This window comes from Lepisosteus platostomus, chromosome 7 (assembly GCF_059453375.1).
Source record: "Lepisosteus platostomus isolate fLepPlt1 chromosome 7, fLepPlt1.hap1, whole genome shotgun sequence".
Taxonomy (NCBI): Eukaryota; Metazoa; Chordata; class Actinopteri; order Semionotiformes; family Lepisosteidae; genus Lepisosteus; species Lepisosteus platostomus.
The window spans coordinates 4558355-4585468 of NC_142617.1; the positions used below are offsets into that span (position 1 = coordinate 4558355).

General features: G+C 50.2%; 2 protein-coding genes across 10 annotated transcripts in view; both read right to left on the reverse strand.

The window, feature by feature from the left end:
• Positions 1–1050: 1050 nt before the first annotated feature.
• LOC148657947 (uncharacterized) lies at positions 1051–11604 on the reverse strand. 2 transcript variants are annotated; one of them, XM_088638690.1, is made up of 11 exons: positions 11376–11604; positions 10833–10885; positions 9380–10273; positions 8421–9050; positions 4237–4403; positions 3930–4038; positions 3274–3340; positions 2875–3011; positions 2622–2721; positions 2117–2252; positions 1051–1507 (listed from the first exon to the last, which is right to left on the reverse strand). In XM_088638690.1, the coding sequence occupies exons 2-10, from the start codon at positions 10871–10873 to the stop codon at positions 2151–2153; spliced, it is 2247 nt and encodes a 748-aa protein (XP_088494816.1). In that variant the 5' UTR covers positions 10874–10885; positions 11376–11604; the 3' UTR covers positions 1051–1507; positions 2117–2150. The 2 variants fall into 2 exon arrangements, with proteins under 2 accessions (XP_088494816.1, XP_088494813.1); XM_088638687.1 differs by having other exon boundaries at positions 3930–4403.
• Positions 11605–13308: 1704 nt separating this feature from the next.
• map7d2b (MAP7 domain containing 2b) overlaps positions 13309–27114 on the reverse strand; it is a 30566-nt gene continuing 16760 nt past the window's right edge. For 5 of the 8 annotated variants that reach the window (XM_088638700.1, XM_088638696.1, XM_088638695.1 and 2 more), the window contains 12 exons: positions 25831–25941; positions 22644–22798; positions 20960–21075; positions 20385–20608; positions 19532–19682; positions 19237–19417; positions 18323–18427; positions 17802–17855; positions 17469–17547; positions 16705–16843; positions 16062–16327; positions 13309–15010 (listed from right to left, as the gene is read on the reverse strand). In XM_088638700.1, the coding sequence (XP_088494826.1) occupies positions 16066–16327; positions 16705–16843; positions 17469–17547; positions 17802–17855; positions 18323–18427; positions 19237–19417; positions 19532–19682; positions 20385–20608; positions 20960–21075; positions 22644–22798; positions 25831–25941 (1577 nt within the window). In that variant the 3' untranslated portion in view covers positions 13309–15010; positions 16062–16065. The remainder of the gene's footprint in view (positions 15011–16061; positions 16328–16704; positions 16844–17468; positions 17548–17801; positions 17856–18322; positions 18428–19236; positions 19418–19531; positions 19683–20384; positions 20609–20959; positions 21076–22643; positions 22799–25830; positions 25942–27114) is intronic. The other 3 variants (XM_088638701.1, XM_088638697.1, XM_088638702.1) reach the window with 2 other exon arrangements.

Sequence of the window (27114 nt, forward strand, 5' to 3'; positions counted from 1 at the left end):
TGTCCTTATTCTCCGGACTCAAGGGCAGAACAGTTGTCTCCAACACACATCGTGCTGAGGTCAGAGTCGTTAAATGCTGCATAGTGGCAGCTGGGCTCTCTGGGAAGAATAGCATTTCTTGTGGGCTGCAGCTGTTGTATCTTCCCCAGAGCAGATCTGGGGCTGTCGCACCTGGTAGTCAACCTCCACAAGCACCGATAAATAAAGCAAAACATCACTAAAAATACTTATCCACATACAGATCAGACTTGATGGATGATACTGATAATTTCTCATCCTATACTACACCTGCCGTGACGTACATTTCTTCACGACATGGAAGTCTAAACCCATGACCGGTACATTTGGTTAACAAGCAGATGTATTTTGCTTTCCTAAAAAATACTCACCTAAAAACATTAAACACACTCGGATTTTCTGTGACTTCATGCAAGCACCGCATAATCAGCTGCAATCAGTGGTAGATTTAATTTAAGTCACGGTCAAAAAAACGTGTACTGTTGCCGATTATTTTTTCTAATGAATCCAATAGCAATCCTATTTTCTGTCAGCTGGTTGTGCGGCGCAAAGAAACAGGCAGAACTGGACAGGGGAACGTTTTTATGACCCAACCTAATTCAAGATCAAAACGCCCGACATTCAAACGGCAAGCAAGCTCTGAGAAGACCAGGCGAACCAGGAGAAACCACTTCTCGTTCTATAAACTGCCTGTACAAAAACAAAATGAGTGGGGAAACTGCATTCAACTCAACAAAGCAATTCAAATTTCCACTAACGTCCGTTTAATTAAAATGTTACAAGAAGGAAAAAAAATATTTTTGCATTGGAAACAATTCTAAACATAAGGGGTTTGTTAGAAGTCACAATAGTACGTGTCTGCGTTCTGAAAGCGCTGATATCCGGAGCTCCTCTTGCTGGGTCAGGAACAGACAGCTGCGTCTACTTCTCATTTACCCTACAGGCCTAGAAGTGACAACTAACCAGTGAACTGAGCAGCACATAAACACAACAGGCGGCAAATGAGAAGGTGCCCTTCAGCAACTCTTTCACTCATTTGTTAGTAGTTTAATAGTTTTAGATATGAGAATCTCATCCAGCCCTTTCTTAACCAACTCCAGGGGGACTCAGCTTCAGTAACACGGCTGTTTCATCAAACCTGTGTACTGACATGGTTCCCCACTGCCACAAACGTGCCAATGAGGAAGATGGGTCAACCAAACGATTCAGTGAACTCAAAGCAGCCATCGTGAAAGGCATGGAAGAGGACAACGAAGAAACGTTCATTCTGTTTCACCATTTCATCTCTCTCCACATTACACAACATTCAATCTCAGTCTCTTAAAAACAATCTCCCAGGAGAATGACTCCGGATGTTCCTGCCCGTTCCTTGGACAGGAAATTAAATGTTTGTGAAGATTTCTGATAAGAGGGTTTTGCCACTCATTAGAGATGCTCCTCAATCCTGGAAGGTTCCAAACATTTCTTCCTCTCTTCCCAGCTCCCCTCCCTGAAAGAGCAAAGCCAAAATCACTGCTACATCAAGCACACTAAGTACCCACCAAGCCAATCTGTTTCATTTACGGAATAGTGTCATAACAGAAAATACGTCAAGGGACAACTTGGTATTAAAACTTAGATACATGATGCATTAAGTAACCCCCCTTAAAACATAAATCATACATTATCATTCTAAGGCTACAAAAGGTAATCCGGGACTCCTTTAATCCCTTGCGATGATAATTTACCCCATGTACCACCCTTAGCAAACTACTGGCAAAGCAACTGCCTGGCGGGCGCGATGCTGTCAGAACAGACGAGCATCAATTCCAAGAAGCATCCAATGTCGGAACGGTGAAAAAGGGTTAATTGTAACACTGTAAAATCCTGGCTCTCAGGACAGATAAGTATAGCGGACAACACATTTTTTGTAAGACATAACTTATTTTTTTTAAAAGGAAATGATAACAACAAGGCAAGCTGACAGCACTTTACGATGTTTAAAAAGCTACATGTTTTCCCGATTTGGAAGTTAACTATAGCAGCAATGAAAAATGACTGAAATCAGACTGACTAGTGCTCATGACTTAAGCACCTCACTGTTGGACAACAGACTGACCATTTGTTTTAGCTCCCAGCATGCTTTGTGGCTTCTACAGATTGGCCCTTCTCTGCCGTACAGCTTGAAGACGTCTGTATTTGTTCTGGATGCTCAGGCCCACTCGGACAAATCCAGGCTTCTTCCACCTGATGTTCTTCAGAAAACCAAAAAAAGACACAACATAAAGCAGATGGCAAGAAACAATCCCAGCACTTCAAACACGCAAGTGTTTGCTCAAGAGGCCCATGCAGACTGAGCTTCCGCATTTCTGAGGAGAAAATACTTTTTTTTTGGCTAGTGAAACATCCATTCATCCGTTTTCTAACCACTTAAATATAAAGAAGAAAAACACAACTTCTTCAGCTTTTTCGAAAGCTTCTTCAGCCATTTCAAATGCGTTAACATTTATCAAAGTATGGTTACGACCAGAAGCTTTTATTGCTAGATCCTTAATTTTGGAACACATGCGTAATGATCAGAAGATAATCCGACTGCGTGAGGGAATCTCAAGAATTCAACTTACCATAGCTGGACCAGTCTGCCCATGCATAGAATTACCAGCCAAATCTGACCGGGGAAAATGTCTCTCTTCTGCATTTTCCCTTCGGAAATCAGAATCCCTCCTGTTGGAAATGAAGATGTGGAAACATATTCAGAAATACATGTACATAAACATACATGCACCGAGAACCATGAAGCTTTTATGTTGCAAAACGGCCAGACATCTTGCCAAAAGCTGTAACTGTGCCACCCTTCAGGACTGCGAAGGCATTCACCTGGCAGGGAACATCTGGTGCTCTGGAAAACTGCCTGCTGGGAACCTTCTCTCGTCCGAACCCAGCCGCCTCTCCTGCCTGCGCCGTTCCAGGTCATGTCGGAGATCGTTGGGGTCGATGATCTGTCGCGAGGTGGTCTGGCACCAGGAGAAGCAGACGAGCACATGAGCACATTAAAATACCCCGGCTCTCAGTCTTGTCTGCCACTCACTCTAACCAGGTACTGTGCACCAGTGTAAGGTTCTCAGCTGTGCATCTCCAAACGGGACGACTATGTTGAGTTTTTTTTTTAGTTACCTTCAAGAATTCCATCGGGAATCCTTCCTTCCTCAATTTTTCCTCTTATTGAAAAAAACTATCCTGAAACCGAAAAACAATAAGCGAACAGAATCATCATACCTTCAAGTTTCTTATGTCCCTGTTGATTTTCTGCACCTTCAGTTCCGATAGAGATAAATCGATCCGTCTGCATTAAAGAAAACAGAAAAAAGTCATTATTTTAAAAGGGAACTGCAACGCTATTTTTATATGTCGGGGTTAGAAAAAAATCACCATCGATGAGTGCATTCAAACCACAATGCACATAGTGCCTTGTAAAACTTTGTTTTACATCACAATATATACAAATGTGTGTTTGCGACAACATGGTTAAACTTACAGTACCTTCACAAAGTTCAGACATCAACAGGCTGATACCACAGATTCGCATTCTTAACTCACCAAACAGGCTTAATCAATAAAGCCCAGGAAAACTGAAGGTAAGGTTAAGTATGACAGACAATCAGGGCTGCCCAGTGGCTAATCCCCTCCATGAATTCAGGGTCTGCTCACACTGTATGTGGGTTCTTATAGTCCAGGTATGGTCAGCACGAGCTGTCATTAACTAACCACATCGTATAATGGTGGCATGAAACTAGCCAATTTAAAAGTTCATAGGAATAAAAAAAAAGCCATTTTTAAAAACGAGAACTACGAAAAGCTGTCGAGATAACAATAACAGAACATTGCAAAATTCCAAGTCTTTTTCTCTATGAAACTGTTGATGAGAGGGATACCGGTCAATCCTCAGACTCTCGTTTGGCCATTCCTCGTCTTGCGATCCAGAGCCCAGAAAACTGGAAAAGCGGTCGTTTAGGGTGATTCCTTTATCCTTGCAGTAACTCTCTGTAAGAGAGCAAGGAAAAAAACGAGACGTCACTGCAGGTTTCAGAAGCACCGAACCCTGTTTCCAGAGAACACGTGCATCACACCTGTAACCTGAAGGTGGCACGCTAAGGTGTGAAGGGTTAATCTCCCTTAACTTCGGATAGTAATAGAATACTGGTGATTGCTCATGCAAGTGTTCATGTGTGAAGAGCCAACCTTTGACTTGGTGCACCAGAGTGATAATTTCCTGGGCGAAGTCCCCAGAACCCACAGGCCGCTGTCCAGGGGAGCCCCCGTTACTCTTCACAGGCAGGTCAGGGTACGGCCGCCTCACGTGCACCAAATCCAGGGACAGCTGTCTGTCAGATGAGTAGGAAGACAGCCTGCCAACAGCATTACACAAGGGAAAGGAACACCATCAGCTACAGCCTGGATTATCAGGAGAAGCCTGTTCTCCCCCGCCAGCAAAAATGTTTCACACAAAAAAAAAAGTCAAACTTTTGGAATAGGAAAGCTTTCCTTACCTTCCTAAGAAGACCTTGTGGTAGCTTTCTGGAGGATTTACACCGAAAGGGTGACATCCTGTATTACAACATTTTAGAATGTAATGTGGACTCCAACAACTTGTGACACCCTACATTGCCAAGCAGCTATATCATCCTGCAACTCACAGCCGGCAGCCCATGCAAAGCAGGTTTGAGTCTGGCCAGTACCTGGATGGGCGACCTCCTGGGAAAAGTAAGGTTGCACCTGGAAGAGGTGCTAATGCGGACAGCAGGGGGCGCTCACCCTGTAGTCTGTGTGGGCCCTAATGCCGTATAGTGATGGGGATGCTATACTGCAAAAAAGGCACAGTCTTTCGGGAGAGGCGTAAAACCGAGGTCCTGACTCTCTGTGGTCATTAAAAATCCCCGGGCGTTTCTTGAAAAGAGTAGGGGTTTTTAATCTGGTATCCTGGCCAAATTTTCCACTGGCCTTTACCAGTCATGGCTAGGTAAGAAAAAAATCCCCATCTCTGAACTGGCTTCATTACTCTGTTCTCCGCTTCACTGATAGCTGATGTGTGGCGAGTGTACTGGTTGCTGTTGTATCATCCAGACAGGCAGTACACATTGGTGGTGGTGGAGAGGAGTTCCCATTACCTGTAAAGCACTTTCAGTGGAGTGTCCTGAAAGCACCGTATAAATGGAAGAAATTATGTACGCTCTGTTGGGGCTGTTCCAGCAAAGCTGCAGTAATCCTGTTTAAACAAGCACAAGGTTAGCTTGAGATTGCTCAATACGGTTGCCACACAGTACTCTCAAAGTCTGAAGGTGTGCATTAGTCCCACAGATCATGGCAACACCAGACTGGAAACAGTCCAAGCGTCCTGTCTGCTGTAACCTCTCGTTTTCATTTAAGCAGCAAAGTTTTTTCAGAGCTGCAAAAAACACCTGTGTGTTGGTTTCCTGTCATCAGGCACCTCCAGGTCCAACACAGTTCTTCAAGATCTGCCAAGAAGAAGAAAATCCGGAAAGGAGAAGTAATTTTGCAGCAAAGCCGGGACTTAGCAGTCATTGTTCTTCTCATTAATTTTGGTGAGTAAGTGGCTCCAACAGGTTCATGGATCACAAACTGGTTATACTCAACTCTCAGACAAAAAGACTCCTCTTCCGCCAGACACTCCCCCAACCACCAAGCTCCTCCTCTCTCTTCTTCGAAGCTACTGGCTCCATCGTGCAGATGACTTCATCAGAATCTGAAAATGTCCTTATCCTTGGGAAATGGGATTGTACATCAGTGCATTGTAATCTTTCCAGTCACGAAAAGCACAGTTGTTGAAAAAGAAACCTAGGTTTTGTGAAACAGCCACTTGCCAACTGTATAACAAGTTTCCTATTTTCAGTGGAATTGCTTTTTTGCAAGACAGTCCTTTCCAGTTAGAATGGCCACATGTTTCACGTTACTACGGCTTCAGCAGTAATGGATTACCCATCTTCTCCCAGGACTACTCTCTCCCAATCCTTTGTCTTCTTGCCCAAATGGGCGTTTGAGATTTGGAAGTGCAAGTGGCTGGAAGCTGTCTGGTCTTTCCCATGTCTACTGCAATGGCTAATGACTTAAAGGTTGACCTTCATGACCTGGTATATAGATGTACCTAATTTAAAGCCATTTCTCTCTCTGGCCACTGATGTTTCCAGAATGGGCCACCTGTCAATTCCTGAATTCTGGAAAGGAAGAGCAAGGACTACAACGTTGCACATGTTTAATCTTCTAATGCCAAACTCCGGGGAAGCAAGGAAGAGGGAAATCTCCGATTGCAAAGGGTGCAACCCACTAGCTGAAGTTGTAGAACAATTGGATGTATCCAGCTGCACTAAAAGAAGGCTCTCCCCAGAGTCACAGATCTAGTTCACAATCCCAATTCTATGTATCTAGCTGTGGTGATCCTTAAGTTCTTGTACCCTTTAGGCAGCTGAATGGTCCAATTACCCCCACATCAAGCAAAACAAGAGTGTTCCAGTGCTCCGAGCAGGACCCACTGGCTGCCCAGACTTGTCGGGGGTTGGAAGCTAAGCCTCCTCCTACAGGAAGATTGAACACAGAGGAGATCCCGTGGCTGCTGGAAGTTGAGTTGTGGAATAAAACATCATGGAACTACACTGCTTTTTCAGAGCACTTAAAGTGGTCGCTTTGCTACAACTCTTTCCTTTTTGAAAGGGAATCCATTGTGCATCAAGGCTAAAACAAAGCTCTCAGAGACCCTCCACAAAGCAGATTCATGTCAAAGTGCTGTTGCCACAGTACCACAGGTGTGCCCCTCCATGTGTGCAATAACTACAGAAACACACAGGTGACCCACTGGTGCTGTGTAAGAGTGGCTGGGGTCTTTATCTGAGGCATTGGGGCATGCCTGGGCATGTTGGGAAGTCTTCTTAATCCAGCTGTCTTTGGCAATCAAATTTCAATCAATAATGTCCCAAAATATTTTTGTATTGACTCACCTTAAAGCAATGAAAAATTAAAATTCCACTGAGAACCCCAAAGCAAAACTGACCAAAAGAATATGGCACAGAACTAATCATTTACCTACCTGCTCCAACTTCTAAAAAGTTAAACATTGACAATGAACTTAAAAATCATTGAAGACAAGTGGCGTGGAAGACGAAAGACTACAAAGACCTGTGGTTTTACTGCTGTCCACCGGATCATCATGAACACAATTCGAAGCTCTAGTTATTCTCAGAGGGTGAAATCTTAGGATCCTCCACCTTTCCTTAATCATCCTGTTGGAACACAGCTTTGAAAAATTCCTCCGACCCCTCCACTTTTGCCAACCCGACTCTGGAAACAAGACAGGGAACCAGATGGGAAGACGGCCGTCTACAGCCAGTGTGTGTCCAGATGTAGCCTTCAGATGGAGAAGCTCCTATTGGATTTTTAAAGGGCCACAGCAGATGAAGTCCACTTTGTTTTGACTCGGACTGGAAACGTGAGGCTTTCTGCTTTTAATCGGTTCCGGGACAATTTCTGCACTGCTGCCTCCATTAAAGAAAAAAAACAGTAAACATTTCTGCATCATCAGATACGATGACGCACAGAGGCATAAAAACATTATTGGAGATTCATGTTCTCCACTATTCTTTTCAACCAAGCTGCTCCTTTCAAAAGGCAACTCTGTAACTGCCAGGAAGGTCTTTTTCAAAGCCCACCCATCATCAGATCGTGGCTGCAATCCAGTGCCACCATGGTCAGGACACCTGAGGATCGTAGGACGCACACACAGGTAGAAGGTAGAGGCGCCTATTCTTGTAATCAACATGTCTTTGGGACAATGGAGAGGAAACTGGGGTACCCGCAAATATGGCCAGCTCTGTGGCACCCCAGTCTAGAATCTAACCAAGGACCCATGATCTGCATCACCACTGTAGCGCCTCTTCCTTCATAATCCCCACTCTTAAAACAAGGAAAGCCAGGCATGGGGATGACAATCCTGTATGCGTCCCTTGGGATTGCGGTCCCTGGATGAAACAGATTACGCTGAAGGAAACGGACAACTCTGTGCTGAAAAACAAAATGTCTCCCTTCCTTGACCTACTGCACTCTTCTTGCACTGGTTTAGACAGGTTCCAACATTTTAACGCCTCCACACAGCCGTCTTCACATCAAGCTCTGTGGTGCTCCTTTTATCTCCTTGCTGTTACACCTGGTATTCATTCTTATTAAACGAATCATCTGGAAGCAGTGACCTTCATTGATGAAACCTTGATGGATCTGCCACTAACCAATCTCCCAGAGCGGCCAGCATTCCAAATATAACGGTGGATTTCACGACTTTTCACGGCTCGAGGCAGAACATGCTGAAAAGGAGAACCAACTTTTGAGCTAGCCTTTCAAAGGAGCAACACCAGATACTGTACCTGGATTGGGCCATTGAGTGCGACATGTCCACTTTGATGGTAAGGGTCTCATTGGGCCGGTTCCTGAGATTGCCTGGCGGAGACCTCGAAAATTCACCTTCTCCTTGTCTGCGGCCTCTATCTTCTGGCACTTCCCCCCGTGCTGCGGAGTGCTCCCCAGGAGGCAGTTTTCCTCTCGGGTGATCAGCCACAGGAAGCCTGAGGTCCACGTCACCGTTGGTGCCATGGACAGGGCGTGCTGGTCTGCTGGGCTTTAAATGGGGCGTTGCTCCATCCTGCTGCATCCTCCCCCTGACAAGGGGGCTCTGTCTATTCGGGGGAGCCCCAAAAATGCCCTTGTCTCTGTTCTCGTAATTCCTGGGCTTGTGGCGTCTTTCTCCTGGCACGTCTTGGGGATACTGGTGACCGTACTCCTTTTTACGCCGCATGTCATCTTCGGCCTCGCAGGGCTCTTGCCGGCTCCGTCTGCTGCCGTCACTCCCACCTCTTCCGCCACGCGCTTGGCCTCCAGAAGCCTCTGCTGCAAAAGGCGGCCGGTCGAGGCTCCTGCGACGCTCCCGTTTTTCAGACCTCCGCGCCTCTATGTCTGCCGAGAGCCCGCGCTCCTTGTACCTCGGCTCCTCGCGACACCTGTGTCGACATAAAGCAGTTAACACTTTCAACACACAGACAACAGAGAGCTGGACTACAACGCGCTGGGCTCCTGCGCTGCAGCACTGGGGTCAGGCACTGCAGAGAGCTCAGGGTTACTTGAAGAGTTGGGTGATGGACAAACTCCCATTCGAGACAATGCTTAGGGATATGAAGGAGAGACCCTAATTGAAAACCTCTTCCAATTAAGGAAAGAAAAGGATTATAAAGCAGTAACGAGCCCATGATAGTTTAATTTTTATTTACTGGTTGCGGCCTTAAGACTTTTACCCCCTCTTTACCCCTGCTGAACAGCTCTGCTCCTGTACCTCTCGGCATAAGAGCTCCTTCCGTGAAACTCCTGCGGATCTCTCTGCGGAGAAACCGAGAGCTTCCTATCTGGTGATCCAAAATGACCAGGATGCATCCTTTCCGTCCACTTGTCCGCCTGTGGAGAGCGATCAGAGGATCTCACTCTGGGCCTCTTGCGGTCATGTCTGGGGCTGTGGCTCCCGACCACTCCTGGGGCACTGTCCTGGTAGTGCCACCTCCTGTGCACTGCGGGCGGTATTGGTTGGCACGGGTCCACATCCCACGCGGGTCCACTAGGTCCAGATCTAGAGACAGCTTCCAGAGGAGGAGATCTTCTTCCATCGGAATGCCCATGGAAGCGCCTTGGAGACGGAACTCTTCTTTCCCCCGCGAATCGCCGATATTCATTCTGAGGTCCCGGTCTTTTGTTAATGTTAGGGGCATGAAATTGCGAGTGTCCCCGGTGGTCGGGGAACTGCCGGAGAGGAGAGCGCCCCCGGTGGTCGGGGTACTGCCGGAGAGGAGAATGATGCCGGTGGTCGGGGAACTGCCGGAGAGGAGAGCGCCCCCGGTGGTCAGGGTATTCCCGGAGAGGAGAGCGCCATTGACAAGCAGGGGATCCCCTCTGCGGTCGAGGGGAGCGTGATCTTTTCAGGGCCACAGGTCGTCCACCAGCATCCGGCTCTGCTTGTCTGATGCCCATCACGGGGGGGCCGTCTCCATACTGCCTCCTGTGCCCCCTGTAAGACGCTCCAGCGCCCATCTGCCCAAATCCTCGGCCTCTCGGGTTCGCCCACTGATCCCTCCTCCCTTGGTGCTGCTTAAACTCTGCAAACCCATCTTTCGGGTACTCACTCAGGTCACCCCTCCCCTCACCACGACCCGGGCTTCTCCTGTACAGGGACGAGGGCCTGTGTGAACAGACAGGAATTGCATTCTGTTATCCTTCTGTAGTCGGTACTTCTCTGTATGTTACATATATACAGAGAAACATATATACAAATGTCTACATATATACTGCAAACCCACAAGTCCAGCTGCCGACATATAACTTCATGTTTGCTGTGAATTCTTGAGTCTTTATCATTATTTGTGGTTCATCACCCCTCAAGCAACTCTCGTTTTGTTCAATCTCTCTTTTCAATTCAGATAGTGTGCTAGTTCATACACAAACGTATATAAATAAATTTAGCCTTCTCTTCCCTCTTTTGCATTTTAATCGCTGTCACACAATAGTAGCGCCATTTCTCATTGGCACTTGCTACTTATGAAACTGTGGTACTTTATACATCACCTTCGGTAAAGGCTAAATCTATTTTTATACATCTATGTATGAACTAGCATATTTATCACTGCATCAGCATTGTGCATTCCAATCATGGTTATTTCCCAATGTTTTATATTTAAAAAATATCACTAGTTCAATTACAACAGGAGAACAATTTTAAAACTACAAACTTTCCCACTAACCTGCGTGGATAACCAGGTGATCTGGAGTGTGGCCTAGACATAATTAGGTTTACCTTGGGGAAGCAAAAAAAGAAGAAAAAATACGTAATCAGTAAAACGCAATGATTTTTACGTTTCACCATAACAAACGCCTAACACCCAAGCCTGAACCCAGAACTCGCCTTGTGTAGGTGACAGTCTTGACATAAACCTCCCACACGTCTTAAATACGCGTAGAGAGCAGCTGAACACGGTGCCATGAACTTGGCAGGTACCACTACATTCTCGTCTTGTTTTTCGCAAAAACATTGATTAGAAGAGTAAAGAAAAAGAGACTTCACAATCGGTGGAAAAAAAGATTCCACCGGACCTCAGCAAAGCGCAACGCGCTAAAACATGTCGCCTTTGTACGTTTTAACTCTGATTAAATCCCGCGACGTAAAGTCGAGAAAACACACAAGCGAGAACCAAACCGAACCCAGCTAGTTCTCAAACCCCATCCCTGCTTTTCCCAGGTGCTCGGTTACTCGCCTTCGCCAGCCTGAGACGAACCACATGTCTCACCTGAACCGCGTCCTTCAAGAGCGCCGGCGTCTCTTCTCCACCAACGAGGCTGAACACGTCGAGGAGCTTTTATTAAAATCCTCCAACTGGTAGAACCGGTCGGTACCGCCAATGTGAACACTCACATAATGTTCCGACCAAAACGGTAAAAACACAGACACTCTCCAGGTAGGGGAAAGCCTTCACTGCTCTGTCTGTAAATGTTGTTACTCTCTAGACCGGAAGTAAAACCCCCTCGGTGGATTAATAACCCGGAAGTATTTGTGAAGGGAAAACAGCGCCCTCTAGCGCACTCACGTGTGTAATAATGCTGTATTGAGTTGTGGATAAAAACCAGCACACCGGCTTATATAAAGCCATTGGTTTTTTTTCTTACAAACTATTCAGTATCTGTAATTCAGACCCTGAGACTTTTTTTTAATGCTGAATTTTACATTATGACTGTTGCGTTAGAACTTATCAGGGTTTGCAAGACAGTTAGGGCTATGTTTAGGATGAACAGTAAGGTACAGGTTTTAACATAATTACTTCAAAGTTCAGTATATGGTTTGTGTGAGGTTGTAATTTTAAGGTTTCAGTTTTTAACTGAAGGATCAGGATTGAATTTAGGATGATTCCTTTTGGCTAAAGCAAATCGTCTCAATCCTGGTCCTGGAGGGCCAGTGTGTCTGCAGGCGTTTCAGTTCTCTTCAAAGCAGCAACACAACACAATCTGTGAGAAGCAGTTCAATTCATGCATTAAGGACAGTGACCATCTCATTTAGCTTGTAAAGAGCTGATATGGAACACAAACTTCCAGACACACCTGCTCTCCGGAACCAGGATTGGACAGCCTTGAGGTGGAATGAGGCCATGTATAATTTCAGATTCAGAATTTTAGAGAGTAGACTTTAGGGTGTTGTTTTGGGGTTACATTAAGGGTTAAGGTTAGACTAGGAGTTTGTAGTTATAACAGTTAGGCTTGCAGGAAACTTAGGACTGCAGTATGGCTTGATCACTATGGTCTTCTTTGGGGTTGGAACTAAAGGCTAAAGCTAAAATTACAGACATGGTAAAGGTTGAGGCTGAAGTTACAGGTTAGTGGTAAGGCTAGGATTAAGGTTAGAGATAAGACTTCCTTGATTTTAGGACTAGAACTTCATTTAGGATAGAACTTCATTAAAATTCCTGGGAGGGCTTCAAAACGAATAAAGGAGCTGCAGAGCTGCTGGATAAAAGAATGGTGTCCATGAACAGCATCTCTCTGCAATCCTCCCTATGGTTTCTTTCAGTGAAGATTTTTTCTGTCCACGCATCTTCTGTGAACGTTTCGATGTTCTGGATAGGGAGAAGCTGATAAATTAGGCAAGGAGAAGGGTACCAGCATTTCAGATTTCAAAACATCCAGTTCCAGCAACAAAACCACAATGAATCTGTTAGCCCTGACACATTCCCTGTGAAGAACCAGAGTGGGTCAGAACCCTTTGGGTTATCAAGTCCAACACCTATAGCCTGTTATTCAGAATGATGATTAAATGATTGATGATGTGATGAATAATGATGAATGAAAATGCTTTTTTTCAATATGTTGAAGGGTATAACAAATGAATGTATGCTGCATTTTATACAGTTTATAACTAAACCAGGTTTTAACAATCACTTCTAGATGTCTTTTATTTCAGCACCCTTTTGAAAATCAGGTTGCTACTGTACTTCACTTTGACCCCCACTGGGCACCACTCCTTGCTGACCAAGGTGTGACAGGCTTCCTAGATTAATGCACTCTACAAACTGCAACCTCCCTGCTGGATTTCCAGACATTTGTATTGCTCCAGCTTTCTAAAAATAAAACTGCAGACTGAATTCATTAACATCCTGACGTGTTGTGTGCTGGTGTAGGGCAGTGCATGAATCCAGGAAAATAAACGAGGAACAAAAAAGACAAGAGTCAGACTCGGAATGAGGATAGTTTATTTTCTGCACATGCCGATGGTTTTCATGCACCAGGTCTACAGTAAATACAGTCTTAACAAAATAATCGCGGCGCGGCGCGTTTTTCAGATACAGGACGGCATACAGGATAATATTCAGAAATCAGCTCTTTCACTAGACCTTCTCCTGTGGATGAGGCCAGGTTCGGAAGACCCCCAATGGCTTGTCGCTCTTCAAGTAAATATTTTTCTACAAAGACATTTTTGTCAAAACATATGATGGAAAAAAAAAACATGTGCAGATGGTCACACACACACACCAAGGGTTCATACTATACAAGGGATCTACAGTACCTACTCGTTAGTTTCAGAAGCTAAGGTAACACTCGTCTGCCTTCATATGGGCCTTGTGGATTTTGTTTTTTGCGCTACCTGTGAAAATCGCAGAGGGAGAAAGCATTGTACACTGAACAGCCAACACTGAGAATCCCCTGCTGCCACACAGAGGTGCTGAACGTAAGAGTTAAATACCTTAGAAAAATAGTAGATTCATTTGAATGGAAATACAGTATATGGCACACATGCTGCACGTCTGGACTGATCAAAGCAAAGCAACAGGTAGAATGCAGGGCTGGATGTCTAAGGATGGCATAACTGCTGCACACAGTGAGCTCCACCATCTTCCTAGGAAGCAGCGTCTCTCTCCAGATACCTCTACGGGCAAAGCGTTTTGTAGCAACGGAGCACTTTCTCCTTCAGCGTCCGCCTGCTTCAGTCAGCCCCGACTCCGCCGCTGCGCTTGCAGTGAAGGTAGGGGGCGCTGTGCGGGGCTCACGCCCCACCCTGCAGTGGGCTCAGCAGAACTGAATCGAAGAGCAGGGCAGCAAAAAGGCCCCTCGACTCATTCAGTGCCTTTTCTTTTTTAATACAGAGTGGGGGAAAAAAGGAGGAATTAACGGAACAGTGTTTGCTTTTTTTGGGGCTCTTTCAATCGGTTTTATGATATTCATCGATAAGGCAGTTTTGTTTTTAAAACTGGGCTTCGTGACGGGCGTGGTGAATTCGTACAGAGATGGCTCTGGGCAGGTGCTTCAAGCCCATGCACAGACTGTAAAGGTCATCGATTGTCTCATGTTAATATGCAGGAATTACTGTTCCTCTGCCACAGGTGATCAGACTAGCTTTCATGGGACTGCTGAATCATTAGTATCATTTTAGATATCTGGATCATAGTCACTCTACATTAAAACAACTCAGCTTTGCACGCTCACAGTTAAGTCTACACACACTGCACAGTTTCTCTAGAACAGATGTCCAGAATAACACACAGTTATACAACTCACTACCAGTTACTTTGGGGAGACTTGTTTCCTGTCTTATAAATTCCTCAAGGGATGCTAAAACAATCATAAAAAAACACAAGAATCCAGGCAGTTTTCAATACAGGACATCTGCCAGTCACAGCAGGGGGATTTCTTGATGTTCCCTGAAATAAATAAATCAGAATATAAAAATAAAAAAGGTCTTCATTTCTGAGTCCCGTCATCCCTGTCTTCAGCTGTGAAGAAGCGGATTGAGGGTGTCTGTTCCAGTGCTCTCTTTTGACGAGGGAGGGTTTTGGAGGAAAACGGAAAAGGACGTTCCCGCCTCCGGCAGGCGGGGCTCTCCTGGGAGAAGACAGCACAGCGGCGCAGCAGGTGGGCTCACAGCGCCGTCAGCGGAGCGCTGAGAGGGAGAAGAGAGACAGTGCAGTGGACAGGCCGAGGACCCGGCCCCAACGACAACACTGCGAAAAGGAGCAATGCACCCCTCACGGTGCACCCGGGGTCGCGCAACCACATCGCACCCCACTAATCCAGGGGTTCCCCGTCCTCAACCTGGAGACGCGCACACCTGCCGGCGTCCGTTCCAGTTCGGCTCCCAGCCACTCAACTCAACCCTCCATTCGCATCAGAGTGGGATTAATAAGAAGTCACTTGATTGTTGAGTGAGACATATACACCAATATGTCAGAGACTGCTTTTTATCTATTGCATTGCTGAAGTTACTAACAACTTTTCTTGCAAGTGACCCAATCAAGCAACTCGTCAGTTCAATTAAGGCTTCACTTAGATAATGAAGCTCAGCTGGAAAACAGCCCAGCAGGTGTGTGGGCTTCCAGGACCAGGATTGGGAACCACTACGCTACACTATTTTTTCTGTATACAGAGAATTTCTTATTGAAACGCCTTTACCGTTATCTTTAAGCAATGTTGTAGCGCCCTACAGATTGTGGCAGAAAAAAACGATAGCATGTCTGACTAAAACCGCGCTGCGGACATGCTATCAGTCTGCCGGTTTTAAAGGCCACCTGGGAAACTTGTGTCTCAATCAATGTAACACCTTTAAGGGACCTCAGTGTGCAAGGTCACACAGCCTTCCCTCCTGAGATCAAAGCTACTGCCTTAACCAGCAAGGTTTCTATCTCATGGGGTTAAGCGCAGGTGTGAAAAAGCATCACACAGGAAATTCCCAAGACTTGACAGGTGTTTCTCTGAGTTAGGCCTTTGGAGACACCCTCTCGCTGCGGAGCCCACTCAGCTTGATGACAGGATAAGGGAAGCTGCGCACAACCTGTCGTCCTCATTTGTAGCTGAAGTTTATGCAAGAATACAATTACCACACTTTAATAAGGATTAATCTCAAGAACTGCCCCTCCTAGTGTACATTTAGACATTCCTGTGCAGTGTCTATCCGGAGGATCAGGGAAGACACATGTACGGACAGTGTGAGGTACCTGGCTACTGGATATTGGCTTTGTCTACGGCCTGTGCTAAGGACTCGATCAGCTGTGTGTCGGGGCTGGAGCTGCAGAAGCCCTCGATCAGGTTCTTGTTGCAGTCGCCCAGGGCGGCAGAGGGGCTGGTCAGCGGAGGGTAAGCCACGTGGCCGGTCAGGTCCAGCAGGTCCTCCAGAGCCTTGGCGTTGCTCATCTCGTTGGGATGCCTCTCATTAAGGGGAGAGAACTCGGGGATGGAGATGAGCTCCTCTTTGGAAACAGGGCTAGAGGTGATGAAGGAGACCAGGGTTAAATTCTTACCCTTGTCGAGCGCGGTCAGAGCACCCGAACCACAGCAGCAACAGAGATACCGCCATCTGTAAAGAGTGCAGTCACAGGGTTCCCACCACAGCTTCACTCCCAGATCCTCGCTAATCATATTTCTAGTGTAAATATCTACAGAATAAGGTTCAGTGCAGAGACTGGGGTTTTTTTCCTGTGTTGTTTTCTGCAATATGACTATTTTTTAAGGAGATGCCGTCTCTCAGAGGAGGTGTGCTGTCGATGTCGGCTTGTGCCACCGCTAAACACCCCCCCCCCCCTCCAGCGTAGACGTTCGAACCCCTGTGCTGACGACGCCCTGACCGCAGGGGCACCCCACCTGACGTCCATGGGCTGCACCTCGTCCGCGGACTCGTCTGCACTCCCGCTCTTCACCTCTAGGGGCTCCAGGCTGATGAGGGGGGCTCCCGGCACCTCGGAGGCAGCGGGGGGAGGGGGGGCTATGCCACGTCCAATCACTGCAGGACACACACACACACAGCACCATCAGAGACCCGCAGTGCATGCTGTTCGACAGGAGACCTGCGCTGGGCATCTCAGTACGGACATGTACTGCCCTCCCTGATCAAGTCTGCAGTGAGTCCAGAATGTTAAGGGAACAGGCCGAACTCCTCTGCCTTGGGCATTTTAATACCCACAGTTTAAGGGCCCCAAACAATTCTGAGCCTTGCCCATTGTAAAACTATCTCTATGTTCTATCGGGGAGAACTACAGAATCCTTTTCATAGTTAATCTGATATTTACAACACTGATTTGATCTAAATGCAACTATGTCTGGGATTATGTGGATGAATAAACAGACACTTCTGGAATCTGCTCGTGCTGGTTTTCACCAGCAGGTGGAGCTCATCCGAACGCCTGCTGCTGCAGGTGCAGCATGTGGGCCCAGCAGACGGGGAGAGAGCGGGGAGGGGCTCGTCCCAGACTACAGTCTCTAGCCTCTATTGCCACACGGGTGTCTTCCTGCTCGGACTCCTCAGGAGCTGGAAGGACCTGTCCGGGCTGGGCGAGAGAGCCCGCGGCTCGTGCAGAAGACAGAGCCGCTGATCCTCACTCCTCAGCGCAGCCTCTCCGGCTCCATACCTCTCGACTCCAGCAGAGCGGACTGGACAGGCCTGAGGAAGCTCACAGCTGTCCGAGTCTCCAGCTTCACCTCTTCTTTCTGCGGGACGAGACAGGCAGTGGAGTCAGCTCTGCCTCTCCCCTCTCCTTCCTCCTCGCTGCCCCAGCAGAAAAGGAGAGCTGGGGGCGACCAGCAGCAGATTTGCACAGACAGCCCTGTGGCCCCGGCACATTACAGCCAGCACACCTGATTTCACCCGACTGCTCTGGGCAGCAGAAAGATGCCGAGTGGTGCCGGGACCAACGATGTCAAAAAGCCCTGGAGTGAACAAAGATTCTCTTCAGGCCACTTACCTTTGACTCAAAAGTGTCGCTCTTCCTTGTCCTCTTCATGATCTCTTCAATCCTCTGCAATCAGAGAGAGGCATTAGAATCCACCTGCTGCACCTGCCTCCCGAGAGGCTCAACCGGCGAAAGCTGAGCTCTAGGGCCGCGGGTTCGAGCCCGGGGTCACGTCACTATCCAACTGTGACCGAGGGCTCTGCAAAGTGTGTATTTTTTGCATTATATCAAATTCAAAAGTACTGCCCTTCAGTAGCCACGCAGCAGTACTTTTTATTTTCTAATGATACTAACACCCCTGCTTCTGAAAGCGCCCGAGGGTGTGTCTGGGGATGCTGGTTTTCCTTTAGTCCCTGGTGTGGCAAGTTCTCACCTAGGACCCTGGGCTGGAGCAGTCTGAGCAAAGCGCCTTGCTCAAGGGTGCAAGAGCAGTATCCTGCCACCAGCTTTAACTCATGACCCTCGGTCCAGAGCCCAGAGCTCTGGGCAGGAAACATGCAATACTGGTCTGGGCACAGGGACCAGCTCTGTACCTTCTTCCTCTGCAGTCGCTCCTGTTCCATCTGCAGCTGCTGCAGCTCTCTCTCCTGGCGCAGCCTCTCTGCTTCCTGCTGGGCCCTGGCCTCCGCCTCCTCTCTCTGTATGGGACACACCGGCGTGATAAGCACTATGCCTAGAAACAGGACATGCCGCAGGACATGCACAGACACACTGCACTGCACACAGACCACCGCAGGACATGCACAGACACACTGCGCTGCACACACACTGCCGCAGGACATGCACAGACACACTGCGCTGCACACAGACCACCGCAGGACATGCACAGACACACTGCGCTGCACACACACTGCCCCAGGACATGCACAGACACACTGCGCTGCACACAGACCACCGCAGGACATGCACAGACACACTGCGCTGCACACAGACCATCGCAGGACATGCACAGACACACTGCGCTGCACATAGACCACAGCAGGACATGCAGATATACACTTCCCTGCAGACAGACTGCCCCAGGACAAGCACACACATTTAAGAGTAATAACAGGAGTCCACTTCTCCCAAATCCTGTTTTTTTCATTCTCAGTGATATGTCATTCTTAACAACAAGCTTGAAAACAGTGCTCTAAATGATCCAACATTTTTATCCAAGAATTTTGCTTGTCAAGTCAGGATATTAACAATCACAATTTTCCCAGAATCAAAAAGCCTGCAGATGTAGTCTAGTTTAACAGGTGACACAGAAACATGCTTGTTTCTGGTCACGACAGAGATATAGTTATTTGATTGATGCAGGAACGAAAAGGCACAAAATCAAGAGAAGAAGGAGGGAAGGCAGAGCAGGACGGAAGGACTTTCTTTTTTTCCCAGACTGCACCGACACGCCCTAGCGGAGCGGCACGCGGGTCTGTGTGGAGGAGCCCCAGCCCGGCGCACTGACCTCTCTGTCCAGCCGGGCCTGCAGCTCCCTGGCCTGCCTCTCTCTCTGCTGCCTCTCGGCCTCCTCCCTCAGCCTCTGCTCCTCTTCCTCCCTCAGCCTCTCCTCCTCGGCCCGGCGGGCCTCCTCTTCCTGCCGCGCCCGCTCCTCCGCCACCTTCCTGCGCTCCTCCTCCGCCCTCACCCTGCGGACACGGAGTCGGGGCTTTACCGCCATGGAGGCAGGGAGAACGGCCAGGCAAGCCGCTGTTCCCAGCACCCCTCGCCCCCCCCCCCCCCGCCCCCGCGTAGAGACGCACCTCTCGGCCTCCTCCTGCTCCCGCTGCTGCCGCTCCTCCAGCTCGCGCTGCAGCCGGGCCTGGCGCCTCCTCTCCGCCAGCAGCCGCGACGCCTCCTCTGCGTCCGTGGTGCCGGCGATGGGCTTGCCCGTGGGCGTCACGGGGGACGGCTCTGTGAGAGGGCACAGCTGGGGTCAGGGAACGGCTGGGGTCAGGGGTCACGGGGGACGGCTCTGTGAGAGGGCACAGCTGGGGTCAGGGCACGGCTGGGGTCAGGGGTCACGGGGGACGGCTCTGTGAGAGGGCACAGCTGGGGTCAGGGCACGGCTGTGGTCAGGGGTCACGGGGGACGGCTCTGTGAGAGGGCACAGCTGGGGTCAGGGCACGGCTGGGGTCAGGGGTCACGGGGGACGGCTCTGTGAGAGGGCACGGCTGGGGTCAGGGCACGGCTGGGGTCAGGGGTCACGGGGGACGGCTCTGTGAGAGGGCACGGCTGGGGTCAGGGCACGGCTGGGGTCAGGGGTCACGGGGGACGGCTCTGTGAGAGGGCACAGCTGGGGTCAGGGGTCACGGCTGGGGTCAGGGGTCACGGCTGGGGTCAGGGGTCACGGGGGACGGCTCTGTGAGAGGGCACAGCTGGGGTCAGGGCACGGCTGGGGTCAGGGCACAGCTGGGGTCAGGGGTCACGGGGGACGGCTCTGTGAGAGGGCACAGCTGGGGTCAGGGCACAGCTGGGGTCAGGGGTCACGGGGGACGGCTCTGTGAGAGGGCACAGCTGGGGTCAGGGCACGGCTGGGGTCAGGGCACAGGGGACAGGGCATGGCTGGGGTCAGATGTATGGGGGGGGAGGCTCTAAATGAAAACCCCTCCACACCTGCGCTCCTCTCTCCTCCCTCCCTGTTGCTCAGCTCGCTGCTGGCGGACTTCGGCAGCTTCTTCTCCTGAGCCTCGGCACGCAGCGGCTCCGGCTGCCCCCTCTCGGGGTCTCCCCTCTTCCTGGCGATGTCGGGGCCGCCGCCCGGCGCCCGGGGCTTCATCGGGGAGGGGGGGTACGGCCGGGCGGTGGACGGAGACTGGGCCCGGGTCTTCTGCGGCAGCCTGGCGCAGGAGATAAAACAAAAAGGTGCGAGGAACAGCCCCGTCAAGAGCTCGCCTGCGAGGTGGGGCCCCTCTGCTCGCCCGCTGGAGACACACGCCAACCGACCTCGGCGCTCGGCGGCAGAATGTGGAGCAACGTCCAGGGAAAAAAGACCTTTCGTTTTAACACACAGCCTGTACGGAGGACCGGATAAGTCACGCATTGCTAGCGGAGCAGTTCTCTGCAAGGGGAACGAGACGGCAGCCTCACAGGGAGATGGGGGTAATGGGGGCTGGAGACTGTCTAGTCAGTGTGTGCGTGTGCCGAGGGGCTGCACGTGCTCGACCAGGGCAGCAGGGCGGCGCACTTACTTGGGCGTGGCGGGGGAGGAAGGGCGCTTGGCGGGGACAGCGGGAGACTCCGCTCGCCGCAGAGGGGAGCCCGGCAGCGGCGAGGACATCCGCTTCTCTTTACGCGCCTTCTCCAGCTGAAACCACAGACAGCACGTGAGAGCAGAAGTGTGGGGCCTCCACACAGGCCCTGCTGTCCAGCCTGCAGGGAGCGCATTTCAGCTGTGGAGCTTTCACCTCTTCAGTGCATCTGTGCATTTAGTCAAACGGAAGCTGGCACTGGGAAAGGAAACAGCTTCGGGACCAGGCGCACGTTCCTGCAGCAGCGCTGATAAAGGAAATTGCTTTTGGAACAGTGCAGAGTGATTCAGGAACTGCAGCCCCTTTCCTGGGGGATGTGAAGTCCCGGAGCTGTCCAGCTCCATTCCGTTGCCTAGCAATCACCCCTTTCTTCCTGCTGCAGCTCAGCCTGGGAGCTGAAGCCCCGTTTCACTTGGGCTTAATCTTAAAGACGAGTATCGCCAACACCTCCGACAGCAGTCCTTCCCCTGGCTCCGATGACATCATTGCTTGTTAATTGGGGAGCTGTGATAACGGAGGGCAAATTCCGAAGCGACAGGACGTCAGTGATCTGGACAGCGAACCGACCCCTTCCGTCAGGGCAGTAATACATAAGCAGGGCATCTACAGGGCATACAGTAAGCCCTGTATTCAGGGCTTACTTCTAATCATGTGATGAGCCCTTTAACATCACTGTGGGACGATTCAGTTTGGTTATTAAAAACACAAAGCTCCGTTTATTATGAAAGAAGGTTGGTTTGTTCTAAGGTTGGCTGCCTTTCCTGATCTGTAATGGGCATGCAGCTGACAGGCGACACTGATCGCTTGCTCCCAAACCTGTTTGTCTCATTTTTCCCTCTTCCAGTTATCTCATGTTCTACAAGAGGTCTGCTGACAAATATTTTAATGGACATTAAAAACCCATGTATGCTTCTGCTATTTAAAACGCAAAACTACAGCTTTTCACAACGGTGTTGCGTATGTTTTTCCAAATTAGAACACAGATGTTGCTTATTTTGTGGTAATTACAGATACTTGAAAAATCAACATGAAATCCAGAAGACAAGTCTGCACAGAAAAATGAATGGAGGCATGACTAGAGCACACCTGGTTTCCATAAAGTAAATTATACGCAGTTTGTCACTCTACAGTGTCTTAAGGAATTGGTGCATGGAATTGTTCACCAAGCAATTAACACAGAATACAGATGCACATTTAAACACAAAGCTCCTCCCACATGTTCAAGTCCTGCCAATCACAGCACACATGTACACAAAGCTCCTCCCACATGTTCAAGTCCTGCCAATCACAGCACACATGCACACAAAGCTCCTTCCACATGTTCAAGTCCTGCCAATCACAGCACACATCCACACAAAGCTCCTCCCACATGTTCAAGTCCTGCCAATCACAGCACACATGTACACAAAGCTCCTCCCACATGTTCAAGTCCTGCCAATTACAGCACACGTGTACACAAAGCTCCTCCCACATGTTCAAGTCCTGCCAATCACAGCACACATGCACACAAAGCTCCTCCCACATGTTCAAATCCTGCCAATTATGGTTTTGCTTAAAATGCTATTTAAACCTGAAACCAGAACGGTCCCTAGACTTGCAGCTACAGCGCGCATGGAGCACTGACCTTTGGGGTATCGGGGGACAGGGCGACCTTGGCCGACTCTTCGGAGGATTCCGGGGACCCTGCGGAGGTCTTCCTGCGCTCGGCCCGGCCCGGGGACCCGCGGTACGGCGACCTGTGGGGGCTGGGGGCAGCTACACGGGAACAGACATGAGACACTGCGCAGTCAGGACGGAGAGCACAGCAGTGCCGGGGGCAGAGAGGTTCACACAGGGAAGCAGAAGCAGTAAAGAAAAAACGAGGGGGAGGGGGAAACGTGATTTAATTATTTGAACCTCTCCATCGTCAGCAAACATTTTACCGTCACGCGGTCTCCTGCAGGGTTAAACGCTCAAATCGGTCTCGGATACGTCAACGCAGCTGGTCCGCTGTTGTCATGCTGGGTGCCAACCGATTCCTCTGTCGTTTTCCCAGCCCTACAGACTGCTTTCTCAGTCCTGAAGTGGGGCCACTTGCAGGAACAACAGGCTGGACACCACCCCACTGGACAGCCTTACTCCCAGAGAGCAGAGCAGGGTCTTCTCCGCCTGGCTGTGGAGGAGCGATCTGACCACGGCTCTGCTCAAGGACTATGGAGAACACAGGGCCGCAGACCTCGGTACCGCGGTACCTGCCGCCTTTCAACATCCCAGAATACCAAATTCACACGGTATTTGACCGGGGGTGGGGGGGGGGTCAGTCTGAAGGCTGGAAGGCCTTCTCCGCGGGGGGGAAGAGGCCGGAGATGAAAGGTTCTGCCGCAGAATCGCTCGGCCAACCTGACCAATACCCGGGCCAGTGCCGCCGGGAGAGCTGGGCGTCCGCGCGCCGAGAGTTTTACAGGAACGCCGGCGAGCGTGTGCTGGAGCCGTGTCGTCACGCGCCGGCCCGGCCCGGCCCGGCCCGGCCCCTGTCCCGCGAGGCACAGCCGTGACCCGGGAGCTCGCGGCGGAGCTCGGCCCGGCGAGGGACGAGGGGCTGACCCGCGGGTTCTCCAGGGCGCGGAGGTGGGCATGGATGAGGACAGCAAGAGGACAAACCGCCAGAAAACAAAACAAAACAACAACAACAACAACACGTGAACACATGCAGCATGAAGGAGGGTGGCGGAAAGAACAGGAACCGAACAGGAACCGAAAGCCTGGGCTGGCTAAGAGGTAACACTGAGGCCAGGACTGCCCTTTCTCCCCAGCCAGCAGGCTGGCGGAAATGAACTTGGATGACGGGACTTAAACGGGAAACGATGTGACGGAGAACACAAGACGGAGGGGAGGGGGGGATATCTTCCACACGGGCCCTGACGTGTCCGATGGTTTTCTGCTTCAACCCCGCACCGGCTCTCGGTTCGGACGGACACACACGGGCAGAACCCCCCCCGCGTTGCCGCGTCATATAACCGCCTTTCGTCACGGGCAGGACTCCCGAGGGGGGCGCGCACACGAAGGCCACCACCGTTTCCAAAGGAGTCAGCGGGCTAAACAAGAAAATCGACGTGTTTTTGCTGAGCCTCCGCGGGCGTCCTCGCCCCCCCCGCTTTTTTTTTAAAGCGTCGACACGTGACAGCGTGACGTGCTGTGTGTCCGCTCGCTTGCAACCCCGCATTGCCATGGCAACGCATCTCCGCAGCGCACCGAGAGAAAGAGAGAGAGAGAGAGACGCTCACAAAATGTAAAAGCAGCCACAGAGCACTGCAACTGCCACAGGAGGTGTCCTGGTGTCACCCCCCTCGTCGACAGTCCTTGCACGAAACTCAAATCAACGTGAGAGTTTCAGGCCCGCACCTTCCGCGGCCGCCTCATCCACGCCGGGGTATCGGTGACAACAGGACATTAAAGGACTATCCTCACGGGTTAACAGGCTCTTAAACTCACTTCCCTCTGCCCACATCCCAGTGACAACACGTCCCACAGAGCTCCTGCTGCATTGAGCTGTGACAAACCTGCCCCCCCCCCCCCCGGCCCCCGCTGTCCCGCGGATCGCCCCAACCCGTCCGCCCCTCCACCGCGAACTCCCCCAGGCCGGACTGGCTTGAGAAAGCAGACGCGGGGCTTCCGCTGGAGCAGAAATAAACTTGCAACCGCCTTGTCATATCGAGCAGGCATCCACGGCTTCAGTGGGAAGAAGCCGAGAGATTTTAAAGGGGGGGACTGCGACGCCATTTGTACATGTCGGGGCTGAGAACGAATCGGCATCGCTGAGCGCACTTCAGACCACAACAAAACTAAAATGCCCACACGTAACTTGTTAAACCTGCACCTTACATCTCAAAAGAGAGGAAATCTGCAGGTCTGCGCAGCGCCATGTTGTGCGATTCAGAGCGAGGCATCCGTTGATGTTAAGCGGCCCTGTGACACTGTCAAAAAGCAGGCTTGTGAATACGCCTCTCAATCCAATAGAAATATCGCTCTCCAGATCCTCTCCACGTTGGAACAGTTCTGCAGTGAAATGCCTGCAGCACAACCTGTATTTATTTGCTGGTGCATCACATTACATTAGTCATTACAGTGACTAGTGAGCAGGAAGGGCTGCTTCACGCCACAATTTGTGGGAGCTCTCGGCTTACGGTACTTCCACCAAGTTCACGATTTTGTGCTTCATACGAAATTTGTCAAATTCAATGAATTTATACTGTTACTGAGATTTAATAAGCAGTCTGAGATACTGGGACTTACAGCTCCCCTTTAAATCTAATATTTACCCCCAAATTTTGGGGGAAAAATAAGTCGTTGTTTTACTTCACCATGCAGTTATTATTCCCCCAAAAAGATGCTTCCAGCCGCTGTTCAAAAATAAATTACATCCGCATCAACATGCGACTCGATTGCCTCCAGGACATGCGCTGCTTGTGGAGAGAAGCTGGTGCCAAAGGCTAAATAGTGCATAATGGCTGCCATAGTTTCAGATACCTCCTAAACTGAACCTATATCAGTCCCCCCCTCCCCCAGTTTCAGGCGGGGGCACAGCCTGGCACAGATGGCGCTGAAACAGATACGTTGTGAGTTCGGTCAGGCACCTTCTGGAGCTGGCAAGAGCAGCCCCGTCACGGCATCTCAATATCCCAGGCACTCTGGGGGCTGAACAACACGAACCCCCATTTCTGCAAGAACACGCCAAACAAACACGCCGAGGCACAGGAGCATCGAGGGGCGCGCAGACAGACGGGACAGACACAGGGACAGACGGACAGACACGCAGGAGTTCGCTCACTTGCCTCGCTCTGCAGAATGAGTGATAGTCGCGGAGGAGGATGACAGGCGCTTACTGATGGGCGGCTCCGAATGCTTTGGCAGGTTCATGGTGGAGGCTGACAGACTGTCAGTCGCTGCAGAGAGATGCATGAAGCAGAGTTTACATCCAGGGAAGGGAAGGGGTGCAGCCAGACAAAATTAACCGGCAGAGCTACAACCTGGCCTGCAGCACCTCCCTTTCCTGCTCAACACAAGAGGGAATAAGCCATTGGGGGCTTTGCTCGGCACCTGCCTCCTTTCAACATCCCGGAATACAAAATTCACAGGACATTTGAGCAGGGGGGAGTTTAATTTGAAGGCTGGAAGACCTTCTCCGCGGGGGAATGAGCTTGGAGATTAAAGTGAATTCTCCGGGGGCTGACTTCTGTCTCAGAATTGATCTTGAACTTGAGACACACAAGGGTGTTCTTCTGTGCGGTGAGAGCCTCTGTCGGTGCCCGGGGCTGGCGACACAAGATGGGAAGGACCGTATGGTCTCTGGATCAGCGTTCCAGAATCCCTGACCTCCATTAGCAGGGAGCTCTAACAGGCAAATGAGGCTTTTGTCGTCTCCACTAGGAAGGTGAGCCACCAGGAAGCACAGACCACCAGAGGCCTCCAGCTTGACCAGAGGGCCTCAGTCGGTGTCCATCATGTCCCCAGAACGGTGATTCCTTTTGTTGCCTGAGGGCTCAGCCCAGGCAGCTAGCTCTGGAGCCCCCAGCCTGGGCAGAGAGCAGGCTCAGGGTGGAGACAGGCCCCTGCTGCCTTTTAGGGCTCCTCTGTGTCTGTCTGAGTTCCCTCCACAGGAGGAGGAGGAGGGGGGGTCTGCGCTCCGGACACAGACACAGCCCAGCTCCTTTGTCAAGAAGGACACCACTGCACTTCTGCCATCTTTTCAGAATGAACGTTGTCACCATGGCTGCAGTACCGAGATGGATCTCCCATCTGTTGTAGAAAATCTGCCTGCTCTACAGATAAAGGACCTAATCTCTGCAGGAGACATTTCTAAAGTGATGACAGTTCAGTTTTAAATGCACAATAAGCTCTCACAATTGGGTTCATTAACGTTTGCATTCTTAAAAATTCACACTGGGAACGTTCCTAGTCCTCAGTTTTCCTATCCAATGTGCATCTGACCTGGAATGTGCCCATTTGTGAAAAACAATTAAACATATGCATGTACACATAAGACAGACAACCATTAATTTTGTCTGGACGTGCATGAAGGTGATGGAGATGACAAACGATGAAGGAGAAACAGAAAT